The following is a 27,355-nucleotide window of genomic DNA, read 5'->3' as shown; positions in this document are numbered from 1 at the left end:
CATTGCGTGACAACCTCCTCACTGATTTCCGGTAATCATCTCTTCCTGCTGTGTATATATCCTGTGTATATTCCAGTTTTACCTCCCTAAATGACAGCATGATGATGTTACTTACTTGTTCAAAACTCCATACTCACTTTCTTTTGTCAATAATAGCAGGAATCCTTGCTCCGCCATTTGTTACTCTGAACTACATGGTCCCAATCTGGTTCCATGTTCACTTCCTCCTCTCCTTTTTACACATCACCAAGTGGTGCTGTTCTACATATGGGCCCCTCTATTCACGTGTTTCTCACTCATGTCTATCCAAGCAGATCCTTGTCTTTTAAGATCCATCTTCAGTGACACCGCCTCTTAAAGATATTCTGATTCTTAACTGGAAATGATCTTTGGTACCATTGAATCTCAGGGCTAGTTGCATCTGTAGAATGGCCCTCATCTTATTCTGTAAGCTCTAATGGGTATTTTTATATTTGTTTCTTTCTTTCTTTATTTTTTTTTTTTTCCTGCTGACAATAAGCTCATTGTGGGCAGGGACTGTGTCTTATCCCAGAGAGTAGCATGGTGCCTTGCAGCTGACAGAGCCTGTCAGGTATTCAGAGAGGCCAGGGCCATTCGCATTTTTTGACGCCTTCAGTATATTAAAAATGGAAGAAATGCTAGGGTTACAAAATTGTTGTGCATTCAAAAAGTTACATTATAAATGGATGCAATTAAAACATCTACATGCCCACAATAATCCCCAAAGTAATTTGTGCTGTTTATAAGATAATCATAGATTTTCTAAGACATTTCACTCAGTACACTTCAGTTGATGTGGTCTGGTGGCTGGGCTCAAGTTTAACCTTATAGTAACCATCTTCTTTCAGTCCTGTTAGTATGTCTCTGGGACTATACATCATCTGAGGCCTGGGCCAAAGGACCCTCTGACTTTCTCTGTGAAGGGCCCTGATGAACATTCACTGAAGTGAGTTAAATTTAATTATATGCCAAACGGTGCTATATATAAATATATTGCATTAATTCCCATTTTTAATTTGATCAGAATATTATTCAAAAATAAGATTGAAAGTTAATATTTACTTGTAATTTAATGTCTACAATTTAACTTTCGCTTGTTTCCCCCTGGATAATCAAAGAACTAGACACTGTGAAGGAGAAAAGGTACTGTTTCTTACTGATTGGGTGACTAACACATATTTCCCTATACTGTGAGACACACAGAGAGGAGAATTGTGTTCTCTGTGACTCTCCTGACTTAGTAACAAAAATGAACCCTTAAAGAAGATTAGCATAATTTATTTGTTCAAACTAGGCTAGGGAAGAAAACTAACGAAGATTCCAAAAATATTTGGGATTCATTGCCATATAAGTTAAAGTTGATATCAGTATCCAATCATTCTTGGCTATTAGAAAATATAGCTTGAATTTGCCCAGTTAGAGATATCCCCACTCTGAGGTGCATAAATGCATGAACTCTGTGATTCTCTTTCTCATACAGTGCATAGAAATCAGGCATAGCTGGAAACGTGGACTCATTGGAATTACCATAGCTTATTTTTTGAAATTTATGCATTTAAGTATTCTTTTCTGACATAATCTCATTTCGTTAGACTAATTAGTAGAATGATGTGATTCACGCCCTACTTTGCTGTATAGATATGAATCCAACCTTTTCTAGAAAATTATTTTGTAATGAAAAGGAGAAGAAGAAATGAAGAGGACTCAGTTGCTTGTGATAATTTAGTAGGAAGAAAGAAAATTTCGTTATTTAAACATTAGGTATCAACTTTTTATTCTACTCCCATACACCTGACAGATCTGATAAGGTCCCATAACATCAGGGATTCAAGAAACAGGGGTAGAGATGAGTTGAGAAGTTAGAATTAATTAATTTATATTAATGCAAGTGATTCTGATATGTCCTCCCTAAGAATCATTCCTAAGAGATAAGTATATGAAAACTTGGAAGATGAAATTGTTTGTTAAGTTTATTAATTTGTTTTAAATATATTAACTTATACTTATTTAAACTTTATTATAATTAAAACACTTTAAAATATATATAACACTAAAGATTTTTCAATGACTAGGAGTAAATTGCAATATGAATAACTGATACCCATACATCTTTCATATTCTGATTTTTTACCTAAAACTTTATAAATTTACCAGAAGTTAAAAGCATTTTGTTAACGTACAATTTGCTTTTACGCATAGCACAGGAAGACTTTTAAAATAATTCCCAATATAACTTCAGCTTAGGAAAACTAAGTATTAATATGCAAACGTTATCCAAGTAGAATTTTGTGGAAAAAGGTGAAGATAGTTTTTTAAAGACTAAGGATAACATCAGGAGGACAGTTTGCACACACAAAAACATGCCTGAAGGTTAGTTCTCATAATGACCTAATGACCAGCACTTTCCAGTTGAGGAGGCATATATATGGCCAACAGGTACCTGAAAATACACATTAATTGGTGTGCAAAACTGTTAATTGTGTACTTGTGAAACATGCAATGTAGTCCCAGCTATTTCAGGTAACTGTAGTCCTTATCTGCAGATAACTCTATGAAGTTCCATTTTCAAGTGCAGCAAAACTTCTGTTGCTCTCTAACACAGTTTAATCTTAACCTGTCCTGTCAGCCACAGGCCCTGGATGTTGGTTTGCGCTCTGGCCTGAATTTTTGAATGAGAGGTGTCCCATCATCTGGGCTTCTGCTGAGGGTGGGAAGGGTAAGAAGAGAGTATTGTTCCCAAATTCTCTCCTTTCTCACCTTTTACCCTGTAAAGTGGAGCTCTTGAGACTTGGGAACAACTGCAGAGTCTCCTCTTCTGAATACCCAAATCTGTGTGATGTTAAGGAACCAGCTGAATTTTCCAATTCAAATTATTTCTCCGATATTACACAGTAAAAATTTAAAATATTTTTTTTCTCATTGAAGATCTCTTGTTAAAAATATCATGGAAATTAATTCAACAGTATTTATTTACTTATTTACATTGAAGTACAGTTACAGTGTGTCAATTTCTAGTGTACAGCACAATGTCCCAGTCATGCATATACATATATATTCATTTTCATATTCTTTTTCATTAAAGGTTATTACAAGATATTGAATATAGTTCCCTGTGCTATACAGAAGAAACTTGTTTAATTCAACAGTTTCCTATTCTCAATAATTATAGTTCACTGAATGGCATTTTAACCCCACAACAGTGTAGTCAGAGAGTGGTCTTGGGATCTAATACAGGACTCCTTCGGTTAGGTAAAAGGCTATAGATAAGTTGTTAAGGATTCTTTTGAATCCTATCTTCCTCAAGAGTAAAGTGGTATTATAATAATTATTATTACATAAGGATATTGAGGGAATTAAGTGGGAAGGGCACATAAAAGACTTAGCACACTGGGAACTTCAGTTTATCCTGGATCCACAGTGGGTTTGATTCAGTTTGGAATACAAGGCAAGATCAAGTGAGGAACTGAGATGCATGTTTCATGCCTCAATGTCTTAAAATATTTGTTGTTCCGTACAGAAAAATGTTTTATTTTCAAAACATGTTTTACTACAAATTTGCCAATAGAGATGTAAAAACTATGGCTGTATAACTTCAACTACTTCCAAAATACTTTTTTTGAGTGAAATGTGACAACTCAGTTAGTTCAAAGCAATCTAACATAAAATTTAAAGTTGAAAGTCAGGAATGTTAACCAGAGAAGAATGAGAGAGCAGAGGGAGTGGAGAGATGGAAAGGAATCACAGATAGAATGTAATTATTCAAGTAAAATATTTTCCTAGAGAAAAATCTACAATAGTACCTTAAAGTTGAATCTGTTTTAAACCAATATTTTTCTAGAATTCAAATGTTTTTTTATAGAATACAATGGGAGTAGAAATTTGTCAGCACTCTGTAGCCAAACTCAATTTAATTTTTAAGTCAGACAACCTTCATAGTGAGTAGCTAGTATTGCCTTGAAACTTTGGCATGAGTGATGAATTCCATTTTCTTAATAATAGCTACAGATTATTGAGCAATTGCAGGCCAATTTGATGGTCCTGAGTTGACAAGGGAACATGAAGATTTTATTTTTCTTGTGAGCTTTTTTGGAAAGAAATTAGGTAGGTTTTTGGTTGTTTTTTAAAAATTTTTTCCAAAGAAATATTCATTGACTATTGTTTTTTACATGATTTATTTCCCACTAGGAGTAGAAAAAATTTTTAACATCACAGTGTAACCCAAAGTGTTAATTTCAAAAAAACGGTAAGTATGAGATAAAAGGATCTGACCGGGCTTGAGATATTATTATTAAATATCAAAGGTTATTGAAGGTTCAAATTGTTAGTAATTTGTGGTTGCATGAAAAATGTGCCAAAAATCAGTAAATTTATTCTCTTATTTTTTAAATAAAGTTTTATTTTAAAATAGCTTTAGATTTACAAACAAATTGTGACAATAATTCAGAGAGGTCCTGTATACTCCAGACTCAGTTTCCCCTGTTATTAGCATTGAACATTCATAGGGTACATTTGTCACAATCAATGAGCAAGTATTGATACATTATTAACCGAAGTCCACACCCTAGTCAAATTTCCCTAGTGGTTATCCAATAATCTTTTTCTGTCCCAAGATCTCATCCAGGTTAACACATTATATTTGGCGTTCATGTCCCCTTAAGCTCCTAATTGGCTGTGACAGCTTCTCAGATTTTTATTTTTGATGACCTTGACGATTTGGGATTTGTCTGATGTTTTTTCATAATAAGATCAGGATCATGAGTTTTAGGGAGAAGGACCACGGAGGTAAAGTGCCATTTTCATCACATAATATCAAGGGTACGTACTATCAGCATGACCTGTCCTTGTTGACGTTGACCTCGATCACCTGGCTGAAGTAGTGTTTGTCAGGTTTCTTCTCTATAGTTACTCTTTTCTCCCCTCGATACTCTGCTCTTTGTTTGGAAGGAAGTCATTATGTACAGCCCACACCTGAATGGGGAGTTGAGCTCCATCTCCCTGAGAGTGAAATATATACATAAATTAAGTGGAATTCTTCTCTGTAGGACATTTGTCTATTCTCTCCCATTAATTTATTCAGTCATTTATGTCAATATGTGCTTGTGGATATTTATTTTATACTTGGGTTATAATTCAATTGGGTTGTAATTGTTTTATTGCTCAAATTGTTCCAGGTTTGACCGCTGGTGTTCTTTTTTACCAGATTCTTACATCTCTTTGAAATATCCCGTAATTGTAGGTTTTGGGGGGTTTTGTTTGTTTTTAAGCACTTCTTTACTTTCTTGCACTGTAAGATTTTCCAGGTTCATTTTGTACATTTTCAGCCTCAGTCCTAAAAAGGAACCCTGGTTCTTTTTGTTGAGGAATAGTATATTATACCAAGATCTGGGTGTTAAGGTGTATGGGTGCTATTAAGATGTCATAGCTTCTAGGCTATCTCAGCTGACAGAACAAGAAAATATATGTGTATATGCTGACTTGTGTATATACATGTCTATAAATAATTCTAAATATAACCATCTATATCTTTATACAACTAATAATGAGTTAATAGTGGTTGTCTCTCATTCTGATCCATTACCATCTGGATCATTCTGGTCTCTTCCCCTTGCTTATCTGTAGCTTCCCACTCTAATAATGAGAAACCTGACTTCCACTATCCATTATCTATTTACCTAACTTTTCTCTTCCAGTATAAATGTATAGTGGTTTCAGAATTGCTAACCTGTACCTTCGTGGGATAAAACTTTATCAACTAGAGGAGTGCTTATGTAGACTCTTCTACCTTTAGTTTTACAGACTTCACTGTTTGCAAAGTTACTTAGTCCAGAAGCTTCCCCACACCCCTCCTCCCCCAGCTCATTACAGTGATGTTTTTTCGTACATTTGTAATACAGTTAGAGTCTTTTGTAATATGCTGTGTTATATCCTGGAGATCCCCTAATTCCTGATCTCCTAAATGATTTTTTAAAAATTCATGGACATTAAGTTTCACTCTTTGTGCTGTAAAGTTCCATGGGGTTTGAGAAATGCATAGTATCATGTATCCAGCATTGCAGTATTACACTGAATAGCTTTGATACAGGATGGCTGTGTCCCAGGTCTTAGTCAAAGTCCCTGGGATGCACTCTGCAAATGAGGGTCCTTGGGCTTCGCTCAGGAAAGAATTCAAAAGCAAGTCATAGTAGAGTGAAAGTAGCTTTATTTAGAGAGATACATACTCCACAAGCAGAATGTAGGCCATCTCAGAAGGCCAGAGAGGCCACAAGGCATGGGGGTGGGTGTTTAGTTTAAAGTAGAAGTAGATACACACGCCAGAGGATGGGCCATCTCAAAAGGAAAGAGAAAGGGCAGGGGAGAGAGAGAGAGCAAGCGAGAGAGAGCCAGCCCCGGGATGTGGCGTTGTTAATTTTTATGGGCTTGGCACCTTCATTTGCTGACAAGTGGGAGGATTAGTCCAACTACTTGGGGAAGGGGCTGGGATTTCCAGGAACTGGGCCATCACCCACTTTTTGAACTTGTATGGTCAGACTTGAAACTGTCATGGCACCTGTGGAAGTGCCATTTAGCATGCTATTGTGTTACAGTGAGCGTATAATGAAGCTTAAGATCTACTGGAAGTTGAATCTTCCGCCATCTTGGTGCTAATTGCTGTATCATTCTTTTAATGATTTTCCCTACCTTCCCACCTGTCTCAGCTTCACTGCCCTAAAAATGTTCCTTGTGCTTCACTAATATAACACTTCCCCTCCTAACCCCAAACTCATGGCAACAACTGATTCATTTACCATCTCTATACAGCTGTACCTTTTCTAGAATGCATATAATTGAAATCATACAGTATGTAGACTTTCCACACTGGCTTCTTTCACTAGCAATATGCATTTAAGATTAACCCATGTCTTTTCTTGGCTTGATAGTTCATTCCTTTTTATTACTGAGTAGTATCCATTGTTTAGATGCACTACAGTTTCTTTATACATTTGCCCATTTACCAATTGAAATATATCTTGTTTACTTCAGGTTTTGGCAGTTTTGAATAAAACTACTATAAACATTGCATGCAGATTTTTGTGTGAATGCAAGTTTTCAAATCAGTTGGATAAATACCTTGAAGTGTGATTGCTAGGTTGTCTAGTAAGACTATACTTTGTAAGAAACTGCCGAATTGTATTCCAAAATGGCTGTACCATTTTGCATTCCTACCAGCAATCCTCACCAGCGAATGAGGTGAGTGTTGCCAGTTTTTTGAATTTTAGGCATTCTAAAGGGTGAGCAGTGATATTTCACTGTTGTTTTCATTTGCAATTCCCTAATGACAAATGATGATGAGCATCTTTTCGTATGCTTATTTGCCATCTGTATTCTTTCTTTGCTGCAGTGTCTATTCACATGTTTGGCTTATTTTTAAAATAGAGTTGTTTGTTTTCTTATGGTTGAGTTTTATTTTCCCTTATTTTTGAAGGAAGCAAATAAACAAAAAATAAAACTGATTGAGAAGGTGTGCATTTAAAAATCACCCCATATACATTTTATTCTTTCATGTAAAAAAATCTTGGAAGAACCACTTCAGCATTCAGTGAATCACTGATGTGAGGATGTGAAATTTGAAACACACACACACACACACACACACACACACACAATTTATTGAGTGCTTCTCCCATGTCAGATACTTTGTTACATTTTTTACTTATATCAACTCATAGTTCTCACAGCAACCCTATGTAATGAAAGCTCTTTTCCCCCACATTTTACAAATGCAGAAATCTCAGCTCCAGGTGGAGGAGCTCTAAACCCCTAGTGCCATGCTGTCTGAAAGACAATAAATTTTATAATGAGATGATCTAAAGTTTGATTTCTTACACCACCAAATTAAAGTATATTTTAAATTTAATTATGAGCAAACGTAGAAACAGATTCCAGAAAAAAGTTCATTTTTCTTGAATTATCCAAATTGTTACAAGCCTCAAATTTGTTTGGGTTTCTGTGAGAACATGTTCAAGCGATTGATTTTCCATTCAATCCACATTTTTTTCTCAGATCTTTAAATCTAAATTTATTTTGCATCTTTTTTTTTAATCTTCACTTTTCTGAAAACAAACAAGGATACAGTGTAATAATCAAATAGGCTGCTATTCCCTACCCCAGTTTCAGATCAGACAACTAATTTCCAAGAGTCATTTGCTTTGTTATTTGATAGGTATGAACAAAAAGAATTCCTAAAGACAATTAGAATCATGACCAAATTGGGTCTTGAAAAACAGAGCAGTGTAATCGCAGCTGGCGGCTGGCTCTGAGCTGGCCTGGAGCCCCGCAGCATGGGACTGGGTGTTCCACCCGGCTTGGCTCTGCTCCAGGGAGCTGTCAGTTGCTGGGTTCCCACAGAGCCAAGCACTCGGCAGGTGCAGAAAGGTTCAAGGTTTCTGTTCCCCAGTAGTGCCGAGGGCATGCAGGTCATCTGACAGGAAACAAGTCGAGGACCCTGAGGGGCATGAGGAGGGGAATTCCTGCTCCCTTTGAGGGGAGGGCTCTGCAATGACAGGGGTGTGCAAACTGCTCCTGCTCACCGCCCCTCACCCCCTCATCCCTGTGCCTTGCCCTGGCTTCTGAGAGGAGTGGGGAGTTGGCAGGGTCCTCTGGAGAAACAGGACTGCGACACTTCCATTTTGGAGGCTCCTAGTGTTATAAGAAAAAATTGCCAAAATGGAGTTCTAAAAATCATGTTTTGTCTTACATTTTTACATTTTAAAGATTATTGCTCAGCATGCAAAAAATGAAATGCAGTATGAATGTCACACTTATGTAAGACATAAAATTCATAGGATTTATAAGAATGTAAGCTTCTGATGAATGAGTGGTGGAGGTTGCTGGTTATGGGTCAAACGTTTATAAAGGCACCTAATAGAAGTATTTCTTCTACTCCCAACAGGACTTTATGACTATATGTAATGTTCTCCTGGGAAGTTTTTTGTTTTCAGTCCTGGAACCAGGAATGGGAAAAGAATGCAGGCTTGAGGTGAGGGTAAAAGAAAGGGAGCTGAAGGAGCTGTAGGGAGTTACTGTCAATTTTGCAGCAGGAACTAGAATCCAGAGTAAATGAGAGACCTTGATTGACTCTAGTCGTTACCCTTGGGCTCAAGCAACTACTGCTTTGCTTTGTCAATTTTAGTAACAATTTAGGTCTAAGAAGCCCTTTGAAAGTTGTAACAGAATTCTGTCTTGTTCACTTTTTCCCTGTTCTCACGTAGAGCTGGAGCACTACAGGTTTTCCAAAAATTTGTGGAATGCAATCAGAAGTCAGTTTACTTCACAGGATGCATTTCTTTGTGTGTTTTGGAAAATATTATTTAAGAAGTTTAGAAATGTATAGCATAGACGATCATGACATTTATCTTTCCAGCCTTTTTTCTCAATGCTTATGCAAACATATATATGCATCCTGTACGTCTTCTTTCACCTACTTCTTGGGATACAAATAAGGTCACATCTATTTTTAACTTCTAAATGTTGAAGTCAGCAGGAAGGCCAAAAACTTTTTTTTTTTTAAGTTCTTCTTCCACCTGCTAACTGTCCAAGCACTCCAGGATTTTCATCATCCAAAGAGGTTATTTTTGTTTCCAAACACCAGAGAGATGGAGGAGATGGAGGGTCTGACCAATCCATTGTCACATACCCCACCTCATTTTCTGCTGCAGGAGGCTTTGTCACCATAACATTATGTTGCTGACGAGAATAGGTCCTCTCATAGAGTCTGATGCACCCTGGTCCACTGCCTTGAGTATCACCCTGTTGGAACAGATCTCTGCACAGGTCATAGCAGTTCCCAGGGGAAGATGAAGCTCATTACCCCACCTTAGTCTCAGCCTGTAGTACATTTTTCTTGGACTTCCAGCATTTCTCCAGTGGTAACCAAAGCCCACTCTGTAGCCCATGATGGCTAGGAAAAGGCAACCTTCCAGTTTCAGCTGCAAAGTGGACCAAGCAGAAAGCATTGACATTAAGCTTTTCCTCTCATGGTGTGTCACGGTCTCCTTGGGGACACTTGGTGTCTGTATTTGAGCATTTCAATTGGGATCATGTCAATTCATCAAATAGATTGTAACTATGTTGATTCTCAAAAGAAAAAGAAGAAAAGGTTTTGTTCTCCCCTTTCTTCTCCATGGATACCTACCTACCTACTTTACATTCCTTTAATAAAGAGTCCACTCAATGGATTCTAAAGAAGTGAAGGAAAAGAAGGAAAAAAAAAAATCTCCTTTGTGATTAGTCCCTGTTTTCACCTAAACAGAGAAGAAAGTTGAAAAATTGTAAAAGGCAGCTCCTCTTACTTAAACAAACAAGACATGCTTGATTTTACTTATGCAGCAAACAAGTATGTACATTTAATTTTTTTCTTGCAAAACAAGATCATGCTAAACTTAATTGGTTATTATAAAAAAATTCAATTATTTTTAGGTAAAACTTTGTGATTCTCAAATTTGTTTAAATGAAAACTATGATACGTATTTGTCAATTTGACTTTCTTTAGTTAGTGTGATATGCTTTATTCTAGAAAGATTTAGATGATTTTTATACTTATCACTATATAAAATTTTTACACAAATAAATAAGAATTCCAAAATGTTTTGCCATTGTTTCATCAGTGCTGCCTCTCAGCAGCCTTTGAAGCAAGGAGGTTCCAGTCACTCTGGGAGGCATAGGGATGCAGGCTGTGGAGACCAATGAGACAGAGTCATTGAACCAGGAATTGGTTGTCCTTTTGACCGTATGGATTAGTCACCGTAGTTTCACCAATCACATTGAACTTGTAGATCAATAAGTAGCTGGCATGGTGTCCTAAAACAACAAGATCTCATAGACTTTGTGTGTGCAGGGTAAGTTAAAGCAAAACAGAAAGGTAACTCTCAACCTGGGACTTCTTCTATTTTAGTTTCTCAGGCTGAGCAGCCTTCCCTGAGTAACTGACTTCATGTTGTGTCCTTGGCTTTAATTATTAATTGGTATAAGACATGACCATCAAATATTTCTGAAAAATTACAGCTGAAAACAATGACCTTGATGTCATTCAGTGTTAATTCTATAAACCTTTCAATGAGTAACTCTTTCAAGATTGGGGTGGAGGTACAATGGTTTTTTTTTGTTTTTTTTTTTTTTTTTGGACAGGTGAGCTTGCATATTGACTTCTGTCAGATATCAGATTATGAGAATAATACAATCTTTTGGACTTTGACAGCCAAGATATTCAGGATTAGTTTTAGTTCCCAGATGCAATAACAATTTCCTACCTTGTCTCTCTTCTTATTTTTTATTTCAAACATTCTCCTGATTTACAAGTTTTTGTTATAAATTATCTATTTTAGGGGAAATAGTTACAAATAAGTAAATAACCTACTGTTCTACTTACTGTACTCCACTGCCTTTCTAAATATAACTCTTTTATGTAGCACATAGATTAGTATAGAATTCTTCTGGGGAAAATTTTTCTTAGGATTCAAATATCTTTAACCACAATTTTAATTCTATAGAGAACATCTGGCTTTCAGGATGATATCATCAATGAAAATTCAGTCTGGTGTTATAAATTCTCTTGTTTCTAAAAAAGCTTCAGTAGGAAAAAATGAAAAGAGCACCAATGTAAATAATGAAACATTTTATAAACAGCAGTTTTAGAGAATCCCAGATTTATTAGCTTTTACATTCATGACAAAGTTGTATTTTGAATATTGTTCAGAGTCATTCCAGTTCATGAGTAGCATTAATAAGCTCCTGTTTTGTACAGATTGAGGATCTTTAAGGTTTCCTTTATGAGGAAGTACTTTCAAGTTACAGAGGACCCATCAGGGTGCCAAATTCCATCTGGATACGGTTGTTAAGAATATACCACTGGTGATGAGCTGAAAATTAGAGGAACTGAAAAACAGCTTTCAGATGCCATTTCAATGCAAAAAGAGTAAGAATGTTTCCACAATGTAAAAATATAGTTCTGCCTCTAAGTCAAAATTATCTTACAATTGAAAGAGTACTTGAATTTCCCCTTTTCTTCTGGTCCAAATACAAGTAAGCATCTTCAGAGGGAATAAGAGCCCAATGTTCCTGAGAATTCTGACTGCCGTTAGGGAGTTCTGTTTTCTGTAGCAGTCCATTTTGCAATGCTATGCTGATTTCTGATTTATCACGTGATATGTTAACAATACATTCTAAAATTTATGGAGTGCTTATTAGGTTTTTAGCTCTTTTTTCTGTATCACAGTTAATTAATTTCATCCAGTGATTCTCATCTGGGACATTTTTGCCCCCAGAGGGTATTTGGCAACATCTGGAGACAGTTTTGCTTTTCACAACTAGGGGTAGGGTGGGGAGGTGAATAGGTCTACTGGCATCCAGTGGGTAGAAGTTAGAGATGCTGCTAAACATCCTACAGTGCCCAGGACACGCCCCGCCCCATCAAAGTCTCCAGCCCCAAATGTCAATAGTGCTGAAGTAGAAAGATCATGACTTAATTCATTCAGCCAGCCTTGGAGGTGGGTATTATTAACTTCATTTTCAGTAAAGGGAAGTGAGACACAGAAAGGTTAAGTAAATCACCCAAGGCCACACAGCTAAGTAGTGGTGCCAGGATTGAAAAACTAGCTCTTTATTGCTTCAAAGCCCAAGCTCTTTCCACTATACTCTGCTTACTTAATCTTCTGGGAACTTTGATAGCTATTGGTGAATTCTGAGTCTTAAAGGGTGGAGATCCTCTTTTATTCTGTATCTCCACCTTAGCACTGAGCTCTTGCCTGCTGACAGATTAGTGGTAATGATTCATCTCTTGAGCATCTTCAGATTTCTCCTTTAGGATGACATTTCAACTGTTAGGTCAGTGACCCCAAAAGAATATTGTTTGATTGTACACAGTATTACTAAAGGCAGTGAGTTAAAAGGAAAACAGAAGACACAATTCCTGTCTCCAAGGAGATTGTGGGGAAGAAAGGTTATGTATGTATATAAATAGAAGTATGTGTACATGGGTGTTTATAAACAGAATTGTCAGGCCAAACATACTGTTGGAAGCTATAAAACTCAATGATAACCTGGCCTAGTCATGTACAAGGACACCTCCCTCAGGGCCTGAAGCATCTCTGTAAGACTATAATGTGTGTTTGCATCCTAGGTCGTGACTGAGGCAACCTTTGGAAGCGCCTTAGCAGCTCTTACTCTTCTAGCTTAGGTAAATTTATTAACAGAGCCTGCCTATGCGTGTGAAGCTGACCAGACTTTGGCCTTCTCTTGTCTGATGAGCTTTTCTTCTCTATAGGGGTGACTTTACCCTTTCTCCTTCTACTTTTCTTTCTACTTCTACATTAGTACACTCATGATCATTACCTACTTATCAATATTAAAGCCCAAATTAAATTGAACATGATGGATAAATAAAATATAGTGCAATTTTACTCTGGTGATATCTAGTGGTGAAACTTCAGCCATCATCTGATGGCAGAATGAGGAATGTATGACAGGAACCTGTGAGAAGAAGTTTATTTCACAAGCTTTCATATATTGAGATCATTTGAGGAAGCACATGACACCTTGCTGAACACACAGTAGGTACTAGATAAATGTTGGGTTCCTTTTCTTCTCCTTCTTCGCCTCGTCTTGCTTCTTTTTAATATGCCTTTAAAATGAGGCCCCAGCATCACACCCATGTTCACAGCAGCATTATTCACAATAAGTAAAACTCTACCAACAAATGAATGGATAAGCAAAATGTGATATATACGTACAATGCAATATGATTCAGCCTTAAAAAGGAAAGAAATCCTGCAGTATGCTACAATGTGGATAAACCTTGAGGACACTATGCTAAGTGAAATAAGCCAGTCGCAAAGAGACAAAGACTGCGTGATTCCACTTATATGAGGTACTTAGAGTCAAAATCATAAAAACCTGAAAGTATAATGGTGGTTGCTAGGGGCTGGGGGGAAGGGAGCATGGGGATTTACTGTGTAATTGGTATAGAGTTTCAGTTTTACGGGATAAAAAGGGTTACAGTGATGGTGATGATGGTTGCACAACAATGTAAATTGATTACTGAGTTGTCCACTTAAAAATGGTTTAAGATGGCAAATTTTATGTTATATCTATTTTACAATTAAAAAAAGCCATACAGATGGCCACCTAATCTTCTGTATTGAAGGCCCTAATGCTTAGAAATGTTAGGGAATTCTGTAGGGTAAGTAAGTGTAGTGGGTACGTGCTTGGGCTCAGGCAATAGGGTGTTTAGGTTCAAATATCAGTTTTCTCTGTTACGATTTACTATGAAACTTGCTTGGGAAAATTACTAAACTTCTTGTACCTCAGTTTCTTCACCTATAATATATGGATAGTGAAGAAGGTACCTGTTTTATGAAGGTGTTCTAAGGATGAAAAAGGCAAAGCATTCCGTGTATTTGGCATGGTGTCTTACACATCTAGTCAGTGCTTAACAAATGTAAGCTATTATAATATCACAAAGTTCTGTGAGCTGATATTTGAGAAGCTTGAAGAGAAGAGCTTCTCTGTTTCTTACTGCCACCTTCCACTCTCATCTGGCCCACTGGTCTCTTTCCTAATCGTGACATCTCAAAGACACATTTATGATTTCAGCCATGACCTTCAGCCATTTTGGAACATTTTCCTGGTACATAAATCTACATTCCCACATTAGGTGTGTACCTAGATGCAAGTCTTGAATATCATGTCTCAGTTCATTTGCTCATGTCAGCTAACAGTGTTAATGTTTTGAATAAAGGTGAAGTCTTCCTTATGCCAAGAACAAATTTAGGATGTAATCTTTTATGATAAAAATCTAGGGTCTTCCTATGCACATGTGTGTACACACACTTAAAATGGAATACCATAATTAGATGTCATTCATTTAAAAATGTATAACTCCAGTAGCTACTTGGCTTGCAAATTTCTGCTTTCTTGTCTCATTCTTGAACAGGTCTAGCAGTTAGGATTGCACAAAACTACTGTGAGAAGAAAGACTGGTTTGGTGTGTGACAGTATTTAAATACATGAGGGATGATTTGATTAGAAGCAATATAACACACTGATAGGAGTAATAGTTTGGGATTAAACATGAGTTAATTAGCTCTTAGTTCTACCATTACAGGCATGTACTTCTTTTGTCTATTTCCTCAACAGAAAATTAGGAGAATTTGCATGGTTCTTGTAAGGTTTACATGAGATGAGGCCTGACAAATAGTAAGAACTCAAGAAATAGTCACTATTTTATTTTTTCTATCCAGAGGAAGGAGATTGATGGACAAATATTTGGGATCTCTTTGAGGCATATCACTTGGTCAGCTTCTATGATCCTTTTTGGAATTTAATTCTTAATCTCTTTATTCTCACTTGCTCTTTGATAACAAAGAGGGACTGATTACCCATTCATTTCAAAATGTGTGTATTACATTTGATGGGTTACATTAGCACTTACAAAGCAAACAATAGAGTCGGGGGTGGAGGGTGGGGAAGTGGATGGAGTGAGTTCTATCCCATACCTGGGAAAAGTCAATAATGAAGAAAGAGCCTCAATCTGTGTGCTGTATAGAAGAGAGGAAAACACAGGTACAGGATTTGAAGCAAGGGATCATGAGTTAGAAATACATGAATTCTCTCCTGGTATCTAACTTTATGCAGTTTGGTTTATCTCTGTGCTGTTATTTCCTCGACTATTAAAATTTAGGCTAGTAAAAGTTAAATGTTTGTAAAACCCACATTAAGATAAAGAGGTGACACTGAAACGCAAAGGAAAGCTATAAAGACCTGTTGAATGCATTTACTAATTTAAATACATGTTCCTGTCTCCCTATTATTATGAAATTCACAGTTTCATTTGTACTGTATGTGGGTGACCATAAATCAACAATCAGGTAATTCACAAGTGAACACCCTTGCCTTAGACCTAGAGGCATTAACGTAATCACACCAAAATTTTTACTTCCATTTGAATTTTTCAACTTAAATTCAACATGCCCTTGCGTTTACACAGTAGGATTCAGGAATGAAAGGTTTGGCTCTTTAAAAACCGTCAGGCAGGCACACAATCCACACAGCAAAAGCTCGGGGAAGCTGGGGCGCCCACACCTGGGAAAGTTTAGATGCCGTCCCAGAGCCGAAGATGGCGTTTCTGAGTCAGGCCAGAGTTAACACGCTACCTTCGCTTCAAAGACTGTTTGGATTCCTTTCAGTGTAATAGCCAAGATGTTTTGCTGACCGAGACTGGGAAATCTACAGGAGGGCGGGTTAGTTTACACATTGTCCGCTAGTCACTGTAATCGGTAACACACACAAACGCCGTCTTGAAAAACGCAAGCGGGGCTGAAAAGCTTAGGACAGACAATAAACAAATCCTGGGCGGGTAATGGACTCCTCTTACCTCCTTATAGGATCTTCCCCCTACCCCCATAAGTACGTCTCCTAAGGGGTCCTTGCCACACTAGGAGCTCACCTAAGCCTGACACTAACAAGCTTGGTTTCTCCCGCTGACACTCAGAAGGAAGCGCTAAGGTGAACACATCCGACGCTGCCGCGGAACTTTCCGGCTCTCTGAGGTTGCATTTGGTACAGGAGAGACATATTTTCATTCCCCTCTCAAAATGCACTTTGCAGACAGAACACGAACTCGGCTAGAATCTCGGAAAAGGGAAGAGGAAGAAGGCTCGGGGAAGTTGGCCGTGTCTTGCTCCGGGTCCCAGGAGCCTGGCGCGGAGGAGGGTCCAGGAGGCTCCCGGGAGTACTGACTGGTTCTGCTCCTGTCAGTGGCTCCTTCTGTCCTCGAGCGTCGGAGACTGGACCTGGAGGGCGGCCGCGACCGTCCCCCACCTGCAGGCTGGGCTGAGGCCGGACGGTAGGGACGCGGACCTGGGAGGGGCGCGCGAGGGAGGAAGGCAGGGACTCGGAATAGGGAAAGGGAGGTTGGGGGCAGCGTGGGAGGGAAGGAGGCGAGAAGGAGGGAGCGGTCGGAGTTCGGGCTGTGGTTGCGGACGGGGTGGAGGAAGCCGCTAGAGCAAATTTGGGGCCGGACCAGGCAGCGCCCAGCTTTTAACCTGTGCAGTGGAGGCGGGGGAAAGAGGGAAAGGAAAGAGGAGGTGTGTGGGGTAGGGCTGGGTGGGGGGAGTTGGAAGCAAATGACATCACAGCAGGTCAGAGAAAAAGGGGCGAGCGGCAGGCACCGAGAAGAGTAGGGCATTTGGCATTAGGAGCTCGTGTCCAGCCTACCCCGGCAGGGATCCCGGTGCCCCCAGAGACCATGCAGAGGTCGCCTCTGGAAAAGGCCAGCGTCATCTCCAAACTTTTTTTCAGGTGAGAGGGTGCCCAGCTGAGCTTTGGAAGGACACGTGCCTAGGAAGCAGGAGGACGCGTGTATGGGCTGGGTTTTGGGGAAAGAGGAATAGTTTTTTTTTTTTTTTTTTTTTTTTTTTTAAGATGCGCTATCATTCATTGTTATGGAACAGAATGAGGATTTTTGTGGAACAGGATAGAAAACATTAAGAAGAGGTAAAAGAATAACCTGAAGCCGATTGTTTGGATAAAAAGCCTTAGCTTAACATTGAAGTTTTAACTACTTGCAACTAAAAATCATACTCTCAAGACCCAAATGTGCTACTGGGCAATTGTTTTCTTAGATTTTTCTAAGAAATTTGTGAATTATAAACTTGTTAATAACAAATACTTGTTTGTTCCCTTGCTTTCTTCCCTTCATGCTTTGAAAACTTAAAATTTCTTCTTAGCACACACTAATAACTAGTGCCATGCCTGCGTGGAGTAGGTGCTGAGTAAACATTTGTGGACTGAATTATGAACGTTTTTAGGGGAGAGGAGGTGACCTGGGTAATATATGCTTAAATAAAGTTTTTATTGTTATGATACTGAGTATATCTAACAAGTATTTGCCACAATTCCATTATTCTTTTAAGAATGAAAGCCAATCCTTTGAAATATCTTTTTTTTTAAAGCTAATTCTACAAGCTATAAATTTTAAAATGGGTCAGAATTGTCATGGGAATGTGAAGTCATGGGAATAAATACTGAAGTTATAACAATTGACATTTAATAAATTGTACTCTTATCCTGCTTTGCATGTGATGAGCCATAAAAGCTTGTGAACTTCATCTAATGAGATTTTTAAAAATAGAGTCTAAGTTCAGAGTCCTAGGCAAAGTGTAATTAGATGTAGCATTTCATATTTGAAGGGTTCTTTGGATACTGTGTCTACTTTATTTCTGTTATACTTGTATGAATGAATGAATAGGTACAGCTTTCTCATGGGGTGTTAATTCATAATTATCCAATGAATCAGCATACTTACGTATCAGAAAAGCCAAATGTATTATAAATATACCCATTGGTGTGTGTGGGGAAGGGACTTGGTTTCACATCTTTTTTAATGTTTTATTCTCTTTATGTACAGCAAGCCTGGAATTCAGGTACTAAGGAGAGGCCATTGGCCATTGAAGGAGAGCTCCTCCCTGTGGATGGGAGATTGGACTTTACTCGTTGGAATTTCCTTTTGGGTTGGTGTTTTCAGCACCTTTTGTTACTCCGTCTAGGAAAGTGGAATTATCTGTTGATCTGTTTCCTTGCTGCTTACAAAATCAGAATGCTACTTGGCATAAACTACAGTCTTTTAGTAGAGCATTTTGAGGAACCTAAATGCCAGTCAGTCTAAAGATGCAGTTATCAGAAGAATGCATATCCTATGGCTACTTCTAAGTTCTTAAGGAACTTTATTAGATCATTTTTGATCTATCAAAGTGTGTTTACCTTTTTCCTTTTTTTTTTTTTTTTTTTTGGTAACAGATGACCTTATAAACTTTAGTATATCTTTGAAAATGCTCTCAGGTTGACTTGTAAAAAAAAATTATAATGACCACTAAATTTCTTAAGAGCATATTCATTCCTGTTCTCCATACTACTTCATAGTAAGTTGCTCTAAGAATAGGTATATTTGAAAAAGTTAAGTTCCTACTATTTATAGGAACTGACAATCACCTATAAAGTACAAGTGATTATAAATTTCTTTCTGGGTTGTAATTCTAAAAGATAAGAAACTTATTTTCTGCATTGGGTTTGACAGTACTGCCTGGTGTCAAGGGTATTAGGCTTTGGACTGAAATTGTTGTGATTCAAATCCCCTATCTCCTACTTAGTAGCTGTGTGACCTGAGGCAAGTCCCTTAACATCTCTGTGTTTGTGTGACTTGATCTTTAAAACTTGGAGACTAATAGGACCAATGTCACAGGGGTTAATCTGTTGAGAAAATACATGTAAAGTGGTTAGCCTAGTAAATGTTAGCTGCCATTATTATTTATTAATTACCATATTTTTACGTTCTTTACAATACTATGTACCTTGTTTGTGTAAGATATTCAATTCATCTTTGTTGAATATAATTTTGTGACTATCCATCGGTATATGCAATAAATGGGCCCAGGTAAGAATTTAATTTAGGTAAAATCTCATCTAACATGGCCTTACCAGATATACAGGAAAAAGTCATATGCTTGTTTCATATATTGTTAAATGCCTTCAAATGTAACTTTCTGAGTATGATCCATTCAGTCTCAGAGTCATCAAAGAGTAAAGCTGTTATGATTTAGGTTATCGATTGTATTAAATATCTCTTTTATTGTATAGGTTTTGTTATTGGAAAAACAAATAAACTTTAGGGAAAAAATTTAAGTACTTTCTTAATTTTGCATGAGTTTCACATCAGGTACAAAATTTGAAAGACATCTGAAGTGTCATAATGCATAACATAATAATTATTATTTTGTGAATGTTATAAACATAATCTAAAAGAATTTCACTACAAAAATTCCAATAGTTTGTATCATGGAGATCAATTACATTAACGTAAAGCTTTTATGAAATAATATCTGTTTAAACCAGAAGGTGATATATTTGCATAGAATTTATGATTCATATACCTGTGCAATTGATTTATAAATGTTTACCAACAGAGATTATGCTTTTCATTTTTGAGCGATTTTTCAAGTTTAAGGTGGTTATTCAGTTTGTTCTCTCTTTTCTCTCTTGTCCTGAATTTCCCATATTCTCTTTAGTTGTTAGATTGTGTGTCAAAGCACGTGTCAGATGAGACAGCTTGAATTTTGTTCATGGTATCCATACTAACAGTCTAGATCTATACTTGAGGAACTGTCAGAGCCCCACAGGATCCATGTGTACCGTGCCACAGATTTCTTACAAGAAATCTGGATATAGGGGCCTCCAATAAATTCCACAGATAAGGCTCAAGTAAGACCAAAAAGTAAACAGTGTTAGGATCTAAGGTGGAAATTCAGCAAAGAACTGCATATTGTAAGTCTCAGGTTAATAATAAGATAATTTAAGATAAACACAAAGTAATGAGAGATTTTTAAACAAATACACTAGAATATCTACATCAGGATGGGTGTGGTGGATCAAAGTAGCTACCAATGAAAATCAGATTCACACTCTAAACATTGTGCCTTTGATCAGAAGATTTTTGGATTCTTTTAATGGAATTACCTTTCAAAATTTATTCTAATCAGTTGCTTCATTACTTTTTAGCTGTTTTTTGATAGTCATAGCTTGCTTTAGATTAAAAGGTATATTACCCAGATTCATCACTTGGACTTGCTTCTAAATGACTTGATTGTAGCTCAAAAAAGTATAAGGAATTATTATCATAATTTGCTTTGTTAACAGCCAAGTGTTACTTAAGTTTAGGTATTATCATTCAAAAAAATGTATTGCAAACTTTAAACACATTTCTTAATGAAGAGAAAGTAAGTGCTTTGAGCAACAGAAGTGTGATTACAATAAGTATATAATGAAAGACCCATAAAGATGAGTTTTGAAGAGGAGCACACTTATTTGGTTATATAAATTATAGTATATGTAAAAAAAATCCATCACAGTGATCTTATATTTATGTTTTATTTGTTTGCAAGGTATGAGGAAATCTAAAATTATGGTAGAGCCATAAATATTTTTGCAGTTTGTCAGGAGTAGTCATAGAAATGTTGCCAAGGGAGACCAGTTGACCACTCAAACAAAGGTCTGGTCCTGTCCTGATCAGTACACGTGCAGTATCTCAGGTTTGCCTCTCAGACAAGTTTTGGGTTCTCCAAATCAAAAGACATAGATGCATAAAACAAAAGGCCAATATGAGATGCACAATTCATATTGAGATATACAAGGGTCCCTTGGTACCACGAGTCCATTTAGTCAGTCAATGGGCAAATGCCATCCAGTGAGGATAGCCCAGGGTTCTTGGCTTTGTCTCCTGTAGGAATTGGAGGAGACCACCTCTGGGACAGGAGCCCCTCTCTCTTGAATAGTGTTGTCCAACTACTGACAAACATTGACTCCCTACACCAGTCCCTTTAAATTCCTTTCTATATATCTGTCTTTTGCTAATCATGTTTTTTATGATAACAGTTCAGATTTTCAACTTGGGATGTGTGTCAATTTTGACTGATTGAACTCTCAGAATTCTAAAAGCGCCTTATTTGCATACTATGGCTAAAATTATAATTATATATATTTTAATATGTAAAATATACACATATATAAGTAAGTTTCTTTTAGCTTATTTTGCAAATTGAAAATGTTTCTCCTTGATTATGAAGTGTATTACAGTAGTTTTTGTATGTTAGTTTTGTATGCTTCAAATTATTACTCATTTGACTCTGGGAGGATTCTTATATACTTATAACTCATAACATATGGTATAACTTTAATATTCCATTCCTTGCTAAAGAGAGCAGTGGAATCAGTTTTCTTAACTGCTTCATCAATATTTTATGTTTGATGTGACAGTCAAAATATCCTTCAGAACCAACTGATAACACTAGGGAAATCATGGTTTTCTAGTCTTCCATTTGTTTCATGGGAGGGAGTAGGACTTAGTGTGGTAATATTCAATGCATAAACGTTAAAACTTGTTTAAGAAGCCCTTTAATGATCACTACTTTAAATTTTATTATTATTATCAGAGTAGTTTCACAGGAACCTGTAATTTCAGGGCTAGAGCTACAGTATAAGTACAGGATTGCAAAACCATCAGGGAGGAGTGTTAACCATTTAGCGTGCAGCTATATAATGTTTGTCAAAACTTTAAAAACACCTCTGACTCAGCAATTTTGATTCCACTGATTCCTGACATCCGTATAGGGCACTTTCCTGGAGCAAAATCCCTATGATGCAATGAGGTCAAGAGAGGAAGACAGATTATGATGGAGGTCTGGTTGTTTGGGGACCCTGATTGAAGGTTTACTTTATAAATATGTTAAGTGCATTATCACAGAGCAAAACAGTACCATTTCAGGTGCTTCTTCTGAGATCCTAAAAATTTACCCTTATGGTTACTGGAGAGTAAAATGAGCATTACAACGTGGCTTTGCTATTGAGCTTTGTGTCAGCTAAGAGTTTAGGCTTCTTTTAGCATGAAACCTGTAAAAATTCAATTAGATTGCTTGACGGAGAGAATGAATGTATTCTTACAGAGCTCTGAAAGATACGGTTTCACAGCTATATCCAAGCCATGAGGCTTGTCAAGCTTTATGCAGCTCTATTAGCTTATTACTATCTTTTTAACATCAATGATTGTTTCAAATTGTAAAGCCCTGGAGGTCAGGGCCTTCTGTGACTTGTTGAGTAAAGTATTCAGACCATTTCAAGACTCCTGCCAGTAATGGTTTAATAACTATTTCTTTGTGATGATGATAATTCCATGTGATCAACCCTAGAGAATTTTTAGATACTGTAGATTGATGACATTCAACAGCCCTGTAATCAGCATCATTTTGATAAAAAGAGGTCAAAACAAGCAGGACCTGGACAGATTTTTAATATTTAGAGCAATTATTCCATTAAAATTGTCTCATTTCCCTTTATAGCCGGGTCTTAGCCTTTGTGGAAAAGCCTCCTTGCTGATTGCTTACTTAGGGGGTCAAGAAATGATTTGAAGATTTCTACTAAGTCCTTATGTTTGGGATTCTTAGCCCTGAAATGGGGCAACTGGGCTTTTCTCTGATACAATCAGAGAATTTTCCCATAGGTTGCTTTAAGGAGCTGAGTCAGAGCAATACTTTCTTTGTAGGTCAGGATGATAGTGTCATTTGCTGAGTGAGGAGATTCAATTGGAGAATGTGGCTTGGGGCAGGGGTGGAGGCCTATGCAGACTCTTAGCTTCTCTTTAAAATGGAAAAGGAAATGATGTGTATGGCTCAAGGCCAGGTAATATGTTTATTTGAAAATATATTGAAGTGATTTAGAGCTTTAGGTAGTAGATATTAAGATGCCTGAGGTGGTAGTCAAGTCCAGGATGTTATCTAGGGAAGAATTTAAAGTGTTCACTTAGTTAGGGGAGGGTGATGGCTCAGTGGTAGAGTGCATGCTCAGTGTGCGTGAGGTCCTGGGTTCAATACCCAGTACTTCCATTAAAAAAAAAAAAAGGAATTGAAAAAAAAAAAAGAAATAAAGTGCCCACCCTTGGCTTTATTGTGACACGGAGTCATCTGAGAGTGTGTCAGAAAGCAGCTGTATGCTAGGGACAGCATCGGTGAAATTCTACTTAGAATCCTCCTATTACCCTTTCCTGTAAACCCACCCCACCATAACTTTGCACCTTTAAATGGCCGTTTTTACACATCTGATTTCTATGGTCATAGACACTTAAGAGAACGTATGAAAATCTGCTGGAGCTTCAGATGTTGTCTGTGGTGATCGAATAAATAAGAGTACACCTGCTATCATAAACTATTCTTGGTGTGTGTTGAAAAAGAAAGATTCTCTGGAATATAATCTGAAAAAATACATAACCAAAAAAGGTAATGCAGAGATCATTACCAAGAAAGTATTCCAAAATTCAGAAATATATATAGAATGTGAAAGCCCACAGGTCACACTGTGGTTCAAATATATATTTGCAACTCTAATTTGATCCATAATGTCACTGTTAGATTTCATTAACCTGGAAAAAAAACTCTCATTCTCTTGAAAAGATTACGTATCATTGTTTTATGTTAAAACTTTGAGCCTGTTCAAGTGCACAGAGCTTTCTTTCTTAGCACTGCCTACATGGTGCAGCCACCTTCTCCCCAACTTCACACCCACCTCCAATACCTAGTGAAACTCTTAACTGAGGTTATTAACTTCAAAAAGGAACCCCAAAATTTTGTCTGGTGCTAGTCAGACCATCATGTAAAAATTAAGCTTAATAGGCAGAATCCTAGAGGTGCTGACAGTTGTATTTAGAGGACATTCAAGGCCAGACCTTGAAGCCCAGTAGTGGTAATGGAAGCAACAAGAAAGTGAACCCCTTTGGCCGGGATTAGCAACCCTGGTTCTAGAGGCAGTATCCTGGAGGAACTTTACAGAAAGCTCTCTTTGTGTATTTCATTTATCTTAGACATGTCTGCCAACTCAGGAATATAGAGCAACAACAATGAAATTGTACTTTTTCCCAACCAAAATTCATTGCTATAGTTTAGATCAGGGGTCAGCAAACATTTTCCATAAAGGATCAAATAGTAAATATTTTCAACGTGGTGGGTCCCGTGGTCTCTGCCGTTATGGGAAAGCAGCCATAGATGAGATACAAACAGATGGACATGGTTGTGTTCCAGTAGAACTCTATGAGCACTGAAATTTGAATTTCATATAATTTTCACATCACAAAATATTCTTCTTTTAAAAAATTCTGTTGCAATAGCTTCAAAATATACAGCTTTAAAATAGCTTAGTTTCAAATAAAGATCTAAGAAAAAATTTCAAGGCTCATTTGTAATTAACATTATTGTATTCAATAATTGAGTAATTTTAAAATTAAGTGAAACCCAAACATGCAAAATGAGCTTTTTGGAAGAGAGAAATAGTAGTTTAACATTAGATTAGATATTGTTAGATAATTTCTCAGAATAGTTTTGTCTTATAGGAACCTACTGAGCATTTCTTCTTTACTTCTTTTTTGCATATACATCTTTGGAAACATCTTTCAGGGTAGAGGCTCTAACTTATCCATCTTTTGGCACCCAGCATCTGTCTGACTCCCTGGTGCATAGTAGATCCTTAAAATATACTTGTTGAATGAATAAAACTTGACTAATTCAGTTTCTGATTATGTGTCTAAAATTTAATTTTTGATGGAAATATAAAAATTTACTTCTAAATATGAAATTTAAAAAACTTTCCATTTAGCTTTTCTGAAGATAAAATGTCTAATTTTGAATTAAAAAGTTAGTTGTTTTTACCAAATCCATGTGTTCTGAGGTATAACATCAAATAGGAAAATCTATTTCTTTTGCTTGCTTATGTAGTTCATGGGACTTTCTAGTAAAATTCTATAAATTTTCATGTTTATGAAAATTCTTATGTTAGTTCACTATTATTTTTCTTCAGAAGATCAATGATAGCCAGCTTTGCTATAGATAAGCTTTTCCCCCTGAAACATTTTTTCTTTTCAGATTTCGTGTGAGTATTCAGGGTGCCTGACATTTTAATTTTAAAACAGATTGTTAAAAAGATTATTTCCAAAATTTCTTCCTAAATGTATGTAACACAATTTAGTCTTTTTTTAAAAAAAGACTTTTAACTCATTTTAGTTTTGGACCTCTGGATACATGTTTCAATAAAATAATAAGTAGGCTAATGAAATAAGAACTTCTCCCTTCAACTCAGAGATTGGGTTGGCTTCTGAAAACTCACTTCCTCTTTTCTTCTACTTTTCATCTGAGATCTATCCATAAAAGTCAATGTATAGCTTGTATATATGCACTGTGAACTAAAGTGCACAAAGGAAATAAATCCCCCATGGATTAGTTTGATTATGGAGCAAACTTGGATCAACATCATTAATGCAATTAGACAATAGGTATTTACTTAAATAAGTGAGTTCAGAACATAAAATATATAAGTACTATGAAATCCAAAATTTTATTCACTGTGACAAGAATTATAAAATTGATAAATTAAACTTAGAGATAGGCATCCCAGTACTGTCAGAGCTAAGTTTTTATGCAGTGCAATTTTATAGCTAGAAAGACAACCACTATAAAGTGAACTCATTAATGTAAAAGTAAATTTGAAATACAAATATGATTTTTATTCATTTATTCATGCATGCATTCATTTATTCGGTATAAATGTTGAGTCTCTGATATATTCCAGGATATAGTAGTTTGAAAGCTTAGATCACATATCAAAGCTTCTTCTAATTATTCTTTTACTGAAATTCTCACGTTAATATTTTGAATGAGGCAATTTTTTCTGTTTGGAGCACAAAGGCCATCATATATATCTATAGCTTTTCCCCTTACTCCATTTAATGAAGAGGACATAAATTTTTTATTGATTTACAAAATTACCTGAATAAAAGTCATTTCACATAATAAAATAAACTTTTCTAAAATTAACAAGATAATTCCTTGACAGCAAAAATTGTTTGATGTATTTAAAGTATTTAAAAAATACTTCCAATGAAATGTAAACCTAAGATCATTACATTTAGAAAAGTATTTTGGATTTAGTCCTTGAACACAGCCTTTGGATCCATTGAGGTGTGAACCTATAACTTGGCAGCCTTTTTGAACTCTTACGAGGTTTTGCCTATTCAGTTGTTTATGTTGCTGCCAAGGGTAGGGAGACAACTCTTGTCTTTCCTGAGTTGCAGTCTGTCACTCTGGCCACTATTACTGCAGAGTAGTGTCAGATTCTGGGATTAGTAGGCATGTATGTTATTATTAAAAAACCATAAGCCACCAAATCTAATGTTAATGAAAATTTGATCAAAGTTTATTCATTCTGTTGAGAAAAAAAATCTAGCTAGAAACAAGATTAAGAAATTCTTTAGGTAAATACTTATGCCCTTAAAATTAGAAGCTCTTCATAAATATCAGTATTTTCTTTCTTATCAGCTTCAGATAAGTGCTTCTCAAATTGTGGTCTCCCAGTCACCTGCTCAAAAAATATATTAAGATCGATTGATCGATCGGTCGATCGATCTATCTATCTATCTGTCATATATCTTACATTAAATAAGCAGATTCCTAGATCCCACTCCAGACCAACTAAATCCAGACTTTCTGGGAGAGGGCAACTACAGTCTTGTTTGTTTTTTACTTTTCAGGTGATGCTTTTTGTGTACTAAAATCTAAGAACCGCTGGATCAGTCTTAAGAAAGTGGGTTTAAATGGCCCAACTAGTGCTTCTCAGTCTTAATGAAAGATTGGAAAACTACAGACTTGAGGACAAAAAATAGGATTCTACCACATAATCATAAAAAGTGGGATTCTGAGGTGATTCAGTCTTCTCCCAG

The 27,355-nt window shown here is 36.6% G+C and overlaps 1 protein-coding gene across 4 annotated transcripts in view; it reads left to right on the top strand.

Annotated features, from left to right (window-relative positions):
* The first annotated feature begins 17,168 nt into the window (after positions 1-17,168).
* The window catches only part of CFTR (CF transmembrane conductance regulator), a 168,450-nt gene continuing 158,263 nt past the window's right edge, over positions 17,169-27,355 (top strand). For all 4 annotated transcript variants that reach the window (XM_032483621.1, XM_032483623.1, XM_032483624.1 and 1 more), the window contains exon 1: positions 17,169-17,352. In XM_032483621.1, the coding sequence (XP_032339512.1) occupies positions 17,300-17,352 (53 nt within the window). In that variant the 5' untranslated portion in view covers positions 17,169-17,299. The remainder of the gene's footprint in view (positions 17,353-27,355) is intronic.

This window comes from Camelus ferus, chromosome 7 (genome assembly GCF_009834535.1).
Source record: "Camelus ferus isolate YT-003-E chromosome 7, BCGSAC_Cfer_1.0, whole genome shotgun sequence".
NCBI classification, from domain to species: Eukaryota; Metazoa; Chordata; class Mammalia; order Artiodactyla; family Camelidae; genus Camelus; species Camelus ferus.
Note: the sequence above shows the minus strand (reverse complement) of the source record. Positions and strands in the feature narration are given on the sequence as shown.